General features: G+C 34.9%; 2 protein-coding genes across 2 annotated transcripts in view; one reads left to right on the forward strand and one right to left on the reverse strand.

Annotated features, from left to right (window-relative positions):
* Window positions 1-3659, reverse strand: part of LOC149413809 (bridge-like lipid transfer protein family member 3B) — a 74017-nt gene extending 70358 nt beyond the window's left edge. The window contains exon 1 of the mRNA XM_089644742.1: window positions 3523-3659. Coding sequence (XP_089500868.1) covers window positions 3523-3566 — 44 coding nt within the window. The 5' untranslated portion in view covers window positions 3567-3659. The remainder of the gene's footprint in view (window positions 1-3522) is intronic.
* Window positions 3660-11702: 8043 nt separating this feature from the next.
* Stim (stromal interaction molecule) overlaps window positions 11703-14904 on the forward strand; it is a 148124-nt gene continuing 144922 nt past the window's right edge. Inside the window, exon 1 of the mRNA XM_089644470.1 lies at window positions 11703-12126. Coding sequence (XP_089500596.1) covers window positions 11928-12126 — 199 coding nt within the window. The 5' untranslated portion in view covers window positions 11703-11927. The remainder of the gene's footprint in view (window positions 12127-14904) is intronic.

Genomic DNA, 14904 nt, shown 5'->3' on the forward strand with positions numbered 1-14904 from the left:
AGGAGTTCCGTAAATGACACAATAGACCCAACACAAATATAATAGACTGAGAAATTACTTATTTGATATTTGTATTTTTATATTTCTTAAAGTTGTTAATTGAGGTGTATAAATATAGTCTACGTTCCTTTTCTCGTCAGAATTAATATATTCAAGCAAAATATTGCACATTGGAAGCCGCGAATTTTCCTAGTTCCCCAACTTGTTTTTGAAAAACGTCCAGGGTAATAATGACGTTCAACATTTAAATGCACTTCACACAGACTTCAAAACTAAGATTGAGGACATTTTGACTATAGAAATGCAACATTGAAGAATCGGATATCAAGTGATAAGAAGAACTGACCGGAATAAGCACTGACAAAGAACTTAAGGGGCAGTTCTGTAGGGCCAGCTACAGAAAGAAATTCCCATTGCTTATCCTGCTTCATTTTCATTTGGTTTAATACCTCACAAGGGCGCCCCTGTCTGCACAGTGTAAAGACAGAGGAACTATAACGCCACCCGGTTGTTGGATGGGCAAGGGCAGGGAATATTTTTACTAAAAAAATAAATGATTATCACATGGGACGTTAATAGTTTTAGGAAAATTCAATATTCGGCAGGCAAAAATGGAAAAAAAATATATTTGGCAAGTGGTCTACGGGGCAAAAAAGTTTGGGAACCTCTGATTTAAACTATATGATAAATTTTTTAGATAAAAACAATATGTGTGTAACAAAGAAAATATATATATATATATATTTATTATTTTAAAAAGATAATTCAGCGGGTTTCATAAATTTTTGAAGAATTAAAAACTATGATTCACTTATGAATATATGTCTGAGGGTACATTAGATAAGTATGTATCATTCTGACCAACGGATATGACATGCGAAAGAAATATAGTGTCAAATTTAATTATTAATGTGCCGTCGTGTTGTTCATCACACCACAATGTAATTCATTGGGTCAAAGTTCATGATGTTTGATATCAAAGAATTCAATATATTATTCTTAACATGCATAATGAAGATTATAATAATACATGAATTGATTTTAGTAAATATACTTTCAGCAGATTTATATAAAATTATTATAACGATAACATTGAATATTTAATGTTGCTTTGGAGAAATTTTAACCCAAAAGACAGTAAATATACAGAAAACAGGGACACCTTAAGACCGTAGTACACGTTGGCACCAGCCCGCTAACGTGCGAACGCTGTTGGAGCCAAGACAATAATCAGGTTGAACGGCCAACGTTGGTGGCCAACTCGTGCAACGGCCAATATAAGCCAAGTGGTCCTGTACAATTTGGCCCAATGGGTAACTAGGGGCTTTAGATAATAACGAAAACAAAATATATTTCAGTTTTCGGAAAATAAAATAATGCTTTTTAGTAGCTATTTCATTTTTTTAAATTGGATAATTTGACGTCTTTTCTTCATGCCAAGTTTCGACATCATAATGGTAAAATATTTTTTGAGGCTAGTTTTGTATTCATTTTTTAATTAAACCTAGAATAAGAATTTAAGAACCTATTTTAGGATCAGAGGTTCATATTTTGTGTTAAATAAGAGAAGAAAAAACTTAAAACTTTCGCATCAATAGCAATTGCAAAGTGAACAATCGATTTTAATTTTAACAAAATATCTTTTAAAATGCAATACTTTCCATTTCCAAACACTGAAATACTTAACTACTACAAAGGGTTTTTTCTGAGAGCCTATTAAGCGTGTCCCTATTTTCTGTATATTTACCAAAAACACAAATATTCCCGGGTTATGAATAACCAGACAATAATTGAATTCCTCCTTCTTTCATCATTATAAAAGGAAATTGTTTTACAATTTATTTTTTTAAATTTCCCAAACTAGGCAGATGCACGTATCATGGTGGTAACGTAGATTAAATAAGAACATACGACTTATGCAATAATACAATGATATGCATATGTGTAGTAAAAATAAAAAATATAACAAAACAACAACCATAGTAATATAAAAAACAAAATTAATATTAAAAAAATAATAACATATTTGAGTGTCTCAGTGTTGATAGGTAACAATAATGGAGGACTTTGCCAGCAGAGGATTGAACCCGCAACCCCTGGGTGGGAACCCATTTGTCCACTCAGCTACTACTAACAGGTCAAAATATGTTTTAGGTATTGGATAAAAAATATAGAGATCAACCATAAAAATTTCTTTCATAATCATTTATAGGGAACACCACTAAAGAGTATGAATTGGTTATGTGTTTCTTGATAATTTATGTGTAACACCACTAAAGAGTATGAATTGGTTATGTGTTTCTTGATCATTTATGTGTAACACCACTAAAGAGTATGAATTGGTTATGTGTTTCTTTATCATTTATGGGGAACACCACTAAAGAGTATGAATTGGTTATGTGTTTCTTGATCATTTATGTGTAACACCACTAAAGAGTATGAATTGGTTATGTGTTTCTTGATCATTTATGTGTAACACCACTAAAGAGTATGAATTGGTTATGTGTTTCTTTATCATTTATGGGGAACACCACTAAAGAGTATGAATTGGTTATGTGTTTCTTGATCATTTATATGTAACACCACTAAAGAGTATGAATTGGTTATGTGTTTCTTGATCATTTATGTGTAACACCACTAAAGAGTATGAATTGGTTATGTGTTTCTTTATCATTTATGGGGAACACCACTAAAGAGTATGAATTGGTTATGTGTTTCTTGATCATTTATGTGTAACACCACTAAAGAGTATGAATTGGTTATGTGTTTCTTTATTATTTATGGGGAACACCACTAAAGAGTATGAATTGGTTATGTGTTTCTTGATCATTTATGGGGAACACCACTAAAGAGTGAGAATTGGTTATGTATTTCTTGATCAGTTATGGAGAACACCACGAAAGTGTATGAATTGGTTGTGACTCTTGATCATTTATGGGGAACACCACTAAAGAGTATAAATTGGTTATGTGTTTATTTTGAAGAAATCCATTGCATTATTTTGAAAATAATATTAAGAACTTGGACCAGCGAAACAGCTGTTATTCGTAAGTACACTAATAACAGCAGAGTAAAAAATAAAAAAATAATTATATTGTAAAAGTCCCTACCTAAGTGAATATAAAAGGAGAGAGTAAGTAATTGTTTATATTTAACATTATTCTAGTAATATTTGCGTAAATGCGGTACTGAATAACAAAATTTAAAAATTATTATATCTTTATGTTGAGGTTAGGCAAAAATAGTATTTATATTCATATAAATAAATATTATTGTCCGCAAAAGATAACAAAGCAATGTTTTAGATTACAACGTATTATAAAATTTGGGACTCATCGATAATTTTAGCCAATTACGATTTCGATCAAGCATACGTATTTTTGAGAAACAAAAAATATACTGATTATTTCGTACAGAATATACAATTTATAAATAATCGCTTAAGAATAATAAAAAAAACATTTCAATAAAATTAAAGATTACATTCAATAAATTAATATTCTAAGTGTTTGAATATCTTACCTCGAAAGATGTTTGAGAAGCTGATTTTTTATAATGGTAACCATTTTTAAATATTAATTAATTCTACTGCAGGGAAACTCAATAATGCAAGCTACAGAATGGAGAAACAAGAAAAGAAAATGTCTTATCGACGACCATCCATGTTGATCAATGTCAAACGTCACTTGCCAAACCAAACCATAAAGCAACTAATCATTTTTCAATTTCATAGACAACGAATATTTAATGAATGTGTCAAAAAAATTTGACTCAAATATTTAAAAAATGTATATTTACGGGGAGACTCAGGTAAGTAATTCAAAGCTTCAAATTCAATTAAATTATTTTTTATTCAGATCGTGATAAAGAGGTGGCGGGTTAAATTTCAATTAATGTTAATACGTTTATAAATGTTACATGATTAAAATAAAGTAATAGGTATCTATATACTATTGTATGCGGCTAGTTCCCGTTCCTCTTAGTATAGCTATCGTGAAAGACCAGTATTAAGAATCAATAATTGGTTTGGAACGTCTTTAGCTGTGTTTCGAGACCAGCTTTGAATCGCCAGGTACTTCTAAACCTTCCTCTTACCCATCTCCTTCCCCTCCTCACACTTTCAGAGTCATAAATATTTGTCATATTTAGTAAATATCATATTATGTCCTAGTTATCATAGTACTATAGAATGGATTGGTTAGGAGTAGGCTTGAAGGTGGGTCGGTGGTTTGAAGCCTGCACTGGGTGAAGTATTCCTTGAGAAGGTTCAGACGAAATTTTGCTTGGGAGCGAGGGAGTACCTATGGCTACTACACAGGGCTCTATTCTACCGACTATCAAGAGATAGTAGATACCCACGAGGATATGCTAGGAATAAATCACCTACGGGTCTGAAAAAATGTGCACATTGCTGCGCATTTCTACAAACTGATTCGTGGTTGGTTTAAAATTTCGACCATCTTAGATAGCATAATTTATATGTTCCCAATGGTTCTCTTCGTCGCCGACAGCATAGACTGGTTTATCTCCCGGCCTGCAGGACTAACATGGTCATGCCGGTAGGAGGGCAATCTATTCGGAAATCAAAGAATCAAATCGGATATCGATATATGATTTATTTATCATCAGTGAAGATAGTGATGCTGATTTAAACGGCAAGCCTTGCTGCTGCTAGTATAGCATCAGAAGCTTTAGTTACTTTATATTTACACTTCTGCATTATGTAATTTATAATATCAATATTTCATAATATATTATTTAAAAATACATTAAGATAGAAATTTTGTAATGTTTTAAAAATAATAATAAAAATTGATAACTTACTTCAGTTTGGGATGCCATAGTGGGCTTCGTGTGTGGTAGCAGGGCCGGCCAGTAGACGCCTAGGTAGGTGTTCACTGTAATCAATAATATTCGGATGATTTTTTTTTGTGTAGTGCCGTTTTAGGACAGTAAGGATTGCCAGCGCCTTGGCAATTCGGCGCCCGGAGCGGACTGCTAGGACTGCTCCAATTGCGCCCGCATAGGGGCGGCCCTGTGTGGTAGGTATTTATGATAAGAATATTCATACTGACGGTTTCACAAAAATAATACTGACCATGATGTTAATAAAATACTGATCTAAAACATTGATGTAAATACTGAACAATTAATTACTTTATGGGCTCCACATAGGTGCGTAGCTACTTAACCTCCTAGCTACCAATTGGCCATAACTAAATTCAAAATTCAAATTTGAAAAGATCGACAAACGATAGTGAAAAATAGAAACAGAAGAACAACGACTTTTAGAAAATTTGTTACCTGTCGTCTAATGTCACTACTAACTAGTAATTATATTGTAGACACAGGGATTCTACATCCATTATTTTATTTTCCTCTCTCTACCAACAACCACAACTTTCTTAAACCTAGATAGTTAGGTCAGGGGAAGTGGTACATTTTTTGCATGATGTTTATTTCTAATAATACACAATACCTTTCGGTAAAATCTAATTACCCCATTTTTTGTATATCATTTGATGCCATAATAAATAGTAGCAATATGGTGTATAATGAAGTTTGATTTGTTGCTTTTATATTGGTATTGCAGTAGAGGCCCCATAAATAAACCATTCTCAAAAGCACTTCTAAAATACCAATTCGTTTATAAAGTCCCCAATACCACGCATACCAATATTTAGGTAGGTACTTAATCAATATGCAGAAGTAGCAGATATTTTTAATAACACTAAAAGAACTTACAAAAAAGCATTTCACACATTTTTTCAAACAGTTTGTAAAAACTTTATTTTTTATAGCCTGATTGTAAAATTTAGTTATCATATTAGTATGTTTCACTGTATAATTGTTTTGTAATCCTTTTTTAATGTTTTATTCTTTATAAAGGTTCTTGTACCGTAAATAAATTACAAAGCTAGGAAAGAGGACAATGCTCAAGTACTTACAATCAAACAGACCAAAGCATAGGTATCTACCCGACCATACAATTTCAAAAAGTTTGTTTTCTCCATAGCAACGGGAAATCGATTTTCACCATCAATGAAACAATACAATGTAATCATAACTAAAAAACGATAACACCATTTAGTTAAAACGGTTCAAGAAATGCAATTATTTGGATTAAATGCTCAGTTTGATAACCACAGGTAAATTATGCAGACAAGATTCTTAATACATTCTCGCGGGAGATAACTATACTTGTACAAATGTTCTCGTTTATATTTTGAGTGATTGAGAAAAACTTATGTGAGTGGTGTGTAGTAAATTCAACACAAAACATTCATCAAATGCAGAAAAAATAATATCTAATTTCAATGTCGAGTCTTTTGAGACCTGATCTGTTTCGTTTTGGTCACATTTCCTTGATTTTGTTTAATGTTTGTTTCTTATAATAATAAATAAGTACTACATAACACAATTTTTGAAAGAATAGTTCACGAATAAATAAGTTATTAACACTTCTGTATTTCTGTATTTTAGATCGATTGCTGTGGTTTAAGCTAAGATAGACTTTTAGTATCATTTGAAATATCACTTTAAAATCGTCATTTTTGATGGGATAAATCATGTCATTAAAAAATGTAGAACTTCAAAATGTTGACTATTTGTACACACAGCAAGTCAACTCAAATGGCGATGGGAATGATTCGTTCCAAGAAAAAGACGGAGATATATCACCAGTGAAGAAAAAAATTGTAATTGAAGAAAATAATAACGAAATCGAAGAATTGGCAGACGATTTCTCAAAAATGGGAAATATAACAACACGATGTAACGCTTCCGCTGCTAGAAAACTGAGCAATGACTCAGGAGATTATAATCATGAGAGCATTGTAGATTTCGAAGAAAATGCTGTTTCCCATTACGAAGAGCCTCAGAAAGAAGCAAAGAATATCAGGAAACAAAAGTTAGTAAGTGGTAATGCCAGTTTAGATTACGATTACGATGATGATTTCGAAGAAGATTTTGAGATCAAAGATTCTAAAATCCATTCTGTTCCGGAACCAAAAGTAATAGAAGTTGTTCGTAAGCCTGATAAGGTGGACCAAAAGATGGCAGAAGTATCTGGTACGCGTGTGAAGAGTGGAGGCTCCGACAATCTGGAAGATAATAACTTCGAACAGAACAATCGCCCCACGGAAAGGGACTATTCAGTAAGATCAACTTCAAGGTGCAGTTTGAGCTTTACCAGGTAAGTTCGCTATTATGAGAAATGTAATGTCCATTTAAGTCATAAGCTACTACGTTAAAGGGTGGAATTTTGTCTCACCTATTGTTGTGTACATCATTCACATGGAGGGGATCCCCTCCCTGGGGAGAGGAGGGTTAGGTTAGGTTTCAGACAAATGTTCATTTGTATGTTTTGTTTTTTTTTTATGTTTTAGTGGATCCACCATGACCAAACAGCGAAAGATCAACATGTCGTTTTCGAACGAGCGCTCCATGCAAATCGAGCGCGAGAACGGTATTCTGCTAAGGAAGATCCTGAGAAGTCGAGAGTCCGGGAAGAACGAGCCCAGCCAGCCGCCGTCCAGGTCGTCTAGTGCCTTCAGCGCCAGAAAAAGGGCACAGGACAAGATTAACCATGAGAATTTGGTGACCATTTCATATTAATATATTTAAAATATATGTACATATTTATTTATATTAACTTAACTTAAGATTGAAGCACGACGGGAAGGTTCGATGCGGACCCTAGTCGATTATTGTGATTATTGTCCGGGAGAAGTTTATAATTGATTCGTTTATTTCTTGTTACAGATTCTTCTCCGGAAAATACAAAAGGCAAAACCAACGAACTTAAGCATGAGGAGATAAATTCGAGATGATCGAGAACCGGCAATTCGCAGTTAAAAACTTAACCAAATATTTATTATTATGAAAAAGTATTATCCTATTGCTCACATAGCATTTTTTAACTAAGAATTTACAGTATTTTTAACAAATCTCTGAAAAAATCTTATAATGTAAGTAAGAACCTACCTAACTTACGTCAATTTTTCTATATAGAACATTATTCGAAAAAATATACATGTGTAATACCAATACTTATTAGATTTTATAAAAAAATTGGCCTTATTGTAATGAATACCTCTTTTTGCAAGCAAACTAATATTCTAAATAAAAATAACATGTAATAAATAATTATATAATATACATACTTACCTACTTATAAATGTATTTTTGTACAATGGCATTGGATTTGATTTGTTCTAGGTTTGACAATAAAAATGTGTTTATTCTATCTGCATATTTATTTTACATGATTATCTATTTACCAAAAGTGGAACTAATGAACAAAGAAACTCTTTTTTTAAACCTTTGTCTTCAATAAAAAAAAATCTTTTGACGATTTGTATTATGGGATCCGATAACAGTAATTTATTATTATCAGTAGGGCTTACGTAAATTGTACAATATGTTCAAATAAAAATGTTTTGTCACAGATAAGCACTATTAACTTGCTTACTGTCTAAAACAATACAGGGTGCATCTTGTCAAAACCAATAGACGCCAAAGTAGGTGATCACCTTAATCAATATTATTCGGATGATTTGTATTTTTGTGTAGCGCTTTTTTTATGAAAAATAATCTCAATGGCGATGTGTTAGGACTATTAGGTATTATCAGCGCCTTGGCATTTCGGCGCCCGGTGCGAACTGCTCCAATTGCGCCCGCGCAAGGCCGGCCCTGGCCACAAGGATCTGTCACTGACCAATTCATTGCTACGCCGAAGACAGCTCACGAGGGTTATCTTTTTGATAAGCCCTTGGCCACTTATATATGATGTCTTAACAGCGCGGGAAGTTTTAAGACAAAAATTGACAACCTCTAGGAGTTGTGCCTGGGGTAAGACCAACCTGGTCAGTTTCAGAGTCTCAAAAACCCAAGGGTTTTTGAGACATTTCGGCAAAGAAAGAGATCAGTAACTGTCTGGTGCAATTTGATTGGATATAAAGGCTCCATTGAGATTGTTGGAGTAAGTATCTCAGACCGACTTAAGTATCGAAGCTCCATAGAAGTCCGAGTAAATGTGGCTTCCAAGATAATGGGCCTCTTGTAGAGCTTGCAGATTCTTCAATAGTGACAAAATGCTAATCCTGTATACAAATCTCGAGTAGGTATGTCCTACAATTGAATTTGGGAGTCCTTCTGGGCTGGAGCCCCTAAATATTTGATAAATCGCGACGTAGGCATCTGGCGCCGATTGCAAGGAGCTAAAGAACCGAGGAGCCATGGCGCTGATAACATCCAGAATACGAAAATATTCTAGGGGATTTCGCACGCGAGTGTTGAGCACCTTAGGTACGTATACAAATCGAACTGAAACGCGAGCAAACCACGAATTGCGGGAAAGAAACAAAGCAATGTTCGCCTTCGTTCCTTTCCTATAAGTTGAGGTTCTGATTGCGTATGTATAAGCAGCATATCGCAGCGTCCTCATAGTAGTTCCATGGTCCTTTCGGTTTTTAATAGTGGCAGGCGCCGTTTGGCCCAGGGCCTGTCGGCTCGTATGTGGAAAGAGTTACCGGCTTCTGTTTTCCTCCTTCATAATAGAACTCATAGAACAATATCTTAACCACATTAATAAATTCCTTCCAACATATAGCCCCTATCTTAACATGACCGGGTTGCGATATAGTCCTATTTCTTTACACGATACGTAGGTACTTATGTAAACTCATTTTACGTTAAGGTTAAACGCAACGCTCGTTATATTCTACGTGTTCACAGATGGCGTTAATTAATTAATTTTGTTTAAATACGCTTTTGCAAGGTATTGCTTTACAGTATTAAGACAAATTATTTGTTTGCGCCCTCATATACGCAATTTGAATATGAATAAATAGTTTTGTCCATATAAAAACTCAATTCTATCGAGAAAGGCATACAAATACAATATTGGATTGAATCATCGGTAAAATATTGTATTTGTGTGCCTTTCTCGAAAGAATTCAGTCTTTAAACGAACAAAACTATTGATTCATATTCATATTGCGTATATACGGGCGCAAACAAATGATTTGTCTTAATATTGTAAAGCAATACCTTGCAAAAGCGTATTTAAACAAAATTTATTAATTAACCCCATCTGTGAACACGTAGAATACAACGAGCGTTGCGTTTAACCTTAAGGTGAAGAACCTGTCAACGCAACTCATTGTCTAGATTTTAGATATTATTTTGAAATCCACTCGAGTTGAGTCACAACTACTCATGATCCATCCTGTATTCATCAAAAATACTCATTTCGGTTGTGTCTGTGTAACTCTGGTACAATGAGATACAGAGCAATAAGCCAAAAATATACTGGTTATTCCCAGTTTGAACACATCTTTTGGACAGAGAAATATTAAATTCTATGATACGAAATTATACAATGCTCTACCAAATCAAACAAAAAAATCACGGAAATGAATTTATTTAAAACAAAAGTAAAAACATGGCTGAGAGAACAAAGTGATATTCAACTTACAAACATTATGAAGACGATGTAAAGACAACTTGAAACTAAATACAAACGTTTAAAAACTACAGGCCGCGGACGCCTCAGAACTTTTTTATTTTTATTTTATACTTTATACCTACATCAGGTGTAAACTTTGCAATTGCAACTAATAAAATAAATAAAAACAATGAACTCGAATTTGCTCAGAATTTAAGTGAATTTATTTGAACTGATTGTACGAAGAATTCGGGAAAGTTATAAAATAAGTAGGTATTATGGTAATATTATTATAATATTTTAACAGAAAACAATTTTATTTGCGATTTAAAAAAATTGGAACCGATTTGTCAAACAAGTGATGAAGTTCCTACCTACAATTTAATATATTTTTAGTAGAAAATTATTTTAATTCTAAATTTGAAATATGTATTTCTTTTGTTTTCTTAGGGTTAATCTTGACAAGTAAAATTTCGTGATTTTTCAAGGGTCTGCGCTTTTTAGCTAGCATGCAATTATCAGTCCCACAATCATAATATCCCGAGGGTGACCGGATAAATCATTAAAATGATAATTCATCACATCTCTAAGAAGTTTTATAAAGTCATGGAAAGTGATGAAACAAAAACTTTATTAACTGGGTTAAGTAGGTTAGGTTAGGTTGGGTTTAATTTTTTTTTCATCGTTCTAATGACTTTATATCACTTTTTAAAGGTGTGTTGAATTGTCACTGTGTTGAGTTATCAAGGAACCTATCCCGAGCTATTCACGGATCTGCGTTAATAAAAATAACCTTTATAGTAATTTTAGCATCGATTTGAAAGTCATTATTTTTGGCGGCACATTCTGCCCGGTGGCGGGGGTGAGAGAGAAAATCGAATGATCAGCTCGAATAAAATTCTGTGGAGATAACGGCAAACTTAGCAAACCTTGCGTCAGGAAGAAGAACTATATCATATTTTAAGAAATTGTTGGTAATATTGTAGTTAATTTCATAATACGTTCATAGATGGCACTAACAAAAACAGGCATTTGTCGCGTTTCGTATTTTTATGAGAATGTGAGTAGATCGTAAACATATCACTTGCGGCCGGAACTAGAACTATAACAATTTTCTATAGATAAATTAGATTTTGTAGTAAGCTCTGTACTATTCTGTTTGGTGACACTGATGTCTGATAGTTTTTACCCACATAGTTTGTTCTTGTATTATTGTGTGAATGTGTTTGGCTTTGGCGCAGTGACACAGTGATTCACGTCGAAGTTTGCCAGAGCGAGTAGAACGGGATAGAAGACGGAACAGTTCCGCGGCAACCTTGAGCGCAAGATTTTTCTAGCTGTGATAAAAATTAAAATTGTCCCGTGAGTTTTAAATAATGTGGCACAATTCTTAGAGAATAATGCGTGTGAAATATGTGAACAGTGTGTTTTGTGGTTATATTACGTGACAAGTGTTATTATTATTGTTAAATTTACAATGCGTATTAAGGGTGCTCTGTACTGGTGCCTTCTTATGATCCATATTTGCAAGTGTGATAATGATGCAGTGAACCGGGTCGAGGACAGCCGTGGAGAGCTGCCCAGGAAGCACCAATGGTCGTCCACGACAATCAACAGCAAGAGTTCATATTCCTTGCTGAGTGATGCGGTCACACATGCCGCGATGCACGACTCCAGTAAGTCACCAAATTCCCATTGCTACTCCGACGAATAATAATAAACCTGACAATCAGCTTTTGACAGCCGCTGTCAAAGACCAACAATAATAATGATATCTTGTTCAGCGTCGCTTTGACGTTTCTCGTAATAATATAATAATTAATATTTCTTCTGTTTTTATTTACAAACATTTATGTTCTTATTTAACCTTTTTATCGCTGAAATTTACATCGAAAAACATGAGATTGTAATTTGAATTCAAAGGTATTATTACATTATTGCGAAATTTCTTACGCTATTTTTTTGCTGTGATTCATTCTCCGACAATAGGCCAGTTAGATGATGGACTCATTTTAAGTAGTTTTTTTTATCGATACAGCATTGGTATATAAATTGTTTATTCTCAAGTTATTGATAATACTGTTGTTTATGACCTCTGTGACAGAACGGTCAGTGTTAGATCTTTGGTTTTTAGAAAATAATTTCTCTCAGGGCCTATGTCATCTTTGGGCATGCTGTGTGGAGGTCTTTTCCAAAAAAGGAAGGAGAGGAAGTACAGGGAAGGGCAAAGTATGATGGGTGGGTAGGAATCTGGGGGTCAGTGGGTCCAGGAGTGGCGGACGTATGAACCCGTCCCTCCCATTGCGGTGCAAAGCGATTGGTTTGAGAGAGTCCTGTGGGAGAGGTCAAATGGTTTCAATCAATCAGTGTCTTCCGATCCGGCCCCCATGCAGGAAGTGAGCAGACGCATCTGCCGCCATGCGTCTGCATGAGTAGTTCCCGGGGCGGCGGTACCCCCATACCTACCTCCAGAATAGAGAGGTTACAATCTTGTTGAGATACAAATGAATTTAATCCATCAACGTGGGTTTTCATTAGACAAAATTTAGATCCACAGTACACTCCTGGTAAAAGAAAACACAAGAGTTGTTAAAGATTTTTGTAAATTTTTGACATGTATTATGTTTGTAAAATGACGAGTATTTGTTATACTTATATGATATGTCTGGTTCCATGATATTTCATCAAAATGACAAGGTGTGTTTACCTTTAAAAAGTGATGAAACAAAAATTAAGTTAAATAGTTACCTATGTAACCTAGTTTTTGTTTCATCACTTTTCATGACTTTATATCACTTTTGGTAGGTGTGTTGAACTGTCACTTTGATGAGATACCCAGTCACCGATATTTCTGTAGACATTTTGTAAATTTTCGACATGTATTATGTTTGTAAAAACCTTATTGGCGTTAAATAATAAATAGTGAAAAGCATTGTTTGAAATAGTTTTAGTCGTTTTTAGCAGCTTAAACTTTGGCCTTTCTAAAGTTTCTTAATAGAATCTCAGGCCTTCTTGGCCTGCCTGTAGGTCGCTTCCACTGGGGCACCATGTTGTTCATCATTTTCCGTATTGTGACATCTGGCATTCTTTCTACAGGCCCAGCTCATCACAATATATGGGACCTACAGAATCTTCAATGGTCATAATTAATTCATGAGTTCACTGTTTTTTTTTTTTTTTTTTTTTTTTTTTTATTTATTTTTTTTTTTTTTTTTTTTTTATTAGTCGGAGGCGGTTTACTTACGTTCCCCGCGAGCACTTAGGCCATAGGCCCATTGTACTATCTCCCATTTTACCTCATTCCCTTGCCAGTAACCCGGTCCCTTTTATGAAGTTCACCAGGGCTGTCATTGGATATGTGGCGATGTCTTCTGGTTCCACACTGTGTCTTCCCAGGTATCTGAGCCTTATTCCCAGCAGAGCGGGGCATTGGCACCATAGGTGAATTGGAGTCTCTTCCTCCTCTTCACATTTCCTACAGATGTTGGTGTTTTCCACTCCCAACAGTTGCATGTGTCTCCTGAGATGGCAGTGTCCCGTTAATAGTCCTACCAGTTCCCTCAGTGAGTTTCTGTCCATATCGAGTAGTTGCCTGGTTCGGTTAGGGTCCGGTCCGTTTATGAGTACTTTAGATTGCCTCATTCCGGGTGCCTTCTTCCATTCCTTCCAGTGTTGGGATTTGACCCACCTCTTGATATGTAGTTTGGTGTGGCAAGCTGCTACTCCTACGGCCGGCTCAGATCCCACAAGTGGTGCTTTCGCCCCTTTCCTTGCTAGTTCGTCAGCCCGCTCGTTGCCCTCAATACCTTTATGTCCTGGTACCCAGAGCAGGGTTACTTTATTGATGGTCGCCAGTTCTATTAGGATAGTCCTACATTCCATCACCAGTCTGGAGTCGCATCGGTTACTTTCCAGTGCCATTAAGGCCGCCTGGCTATCAGAACATATGTTTATGTTCTTATTTCTGTACCTGATACTCATATTCTCCTGTGCGCAGACTAAGATGGCTTTCATCTCAGCTTGAAACACAATGCAGTGCATTCCTAGAGGTATACTGAGTTCCCTCTTAGATCCCTGTAGACAGACCCCGGCCCCTGTTCCTTCCTCCATCTTGGACCCGTCTGTGAACCAGATTAGTTCCTGTTTGGAGTTTGGACCTGGGACCGTGTCCCATTCCTCCCTTGTGGGGTACGTCACTTTAAACAGTTGTTTTAGTTCACTGTTAATTCTGCGTAATCCATTTTCTAGCGTAGGTCCAAAGAATTTTGGTAGTATTTTGCATTTCAAGAATGCTAATTTTTTTTATTTATTTGTATTAAACGCTCCTTTACTAATAAATGTGTTTTAGATTTTACACAACTGATAAATTACTATTTACTCTACATTAACGGTAATTTATCAGTTGTTTAATATGTAAAACACATTTATTAGTAAGACCGTGATACAGGTAGTTC

This window comes from Hesperophylax consimilis, chromosome 21 (assembly GCF_061612785.1).
Source record: "Hesperophylax consimilis isolate HC1 chromosome 21, BYU_Hcon_1.0, whole genome shotgun sequence".
Lineage (NCBI taxonomy): Eukaryota > Metazoa > Arthropoda > Insecta > Trichoptera > Limnephilidae > Hesperophylax > Hesperophylax consimilis.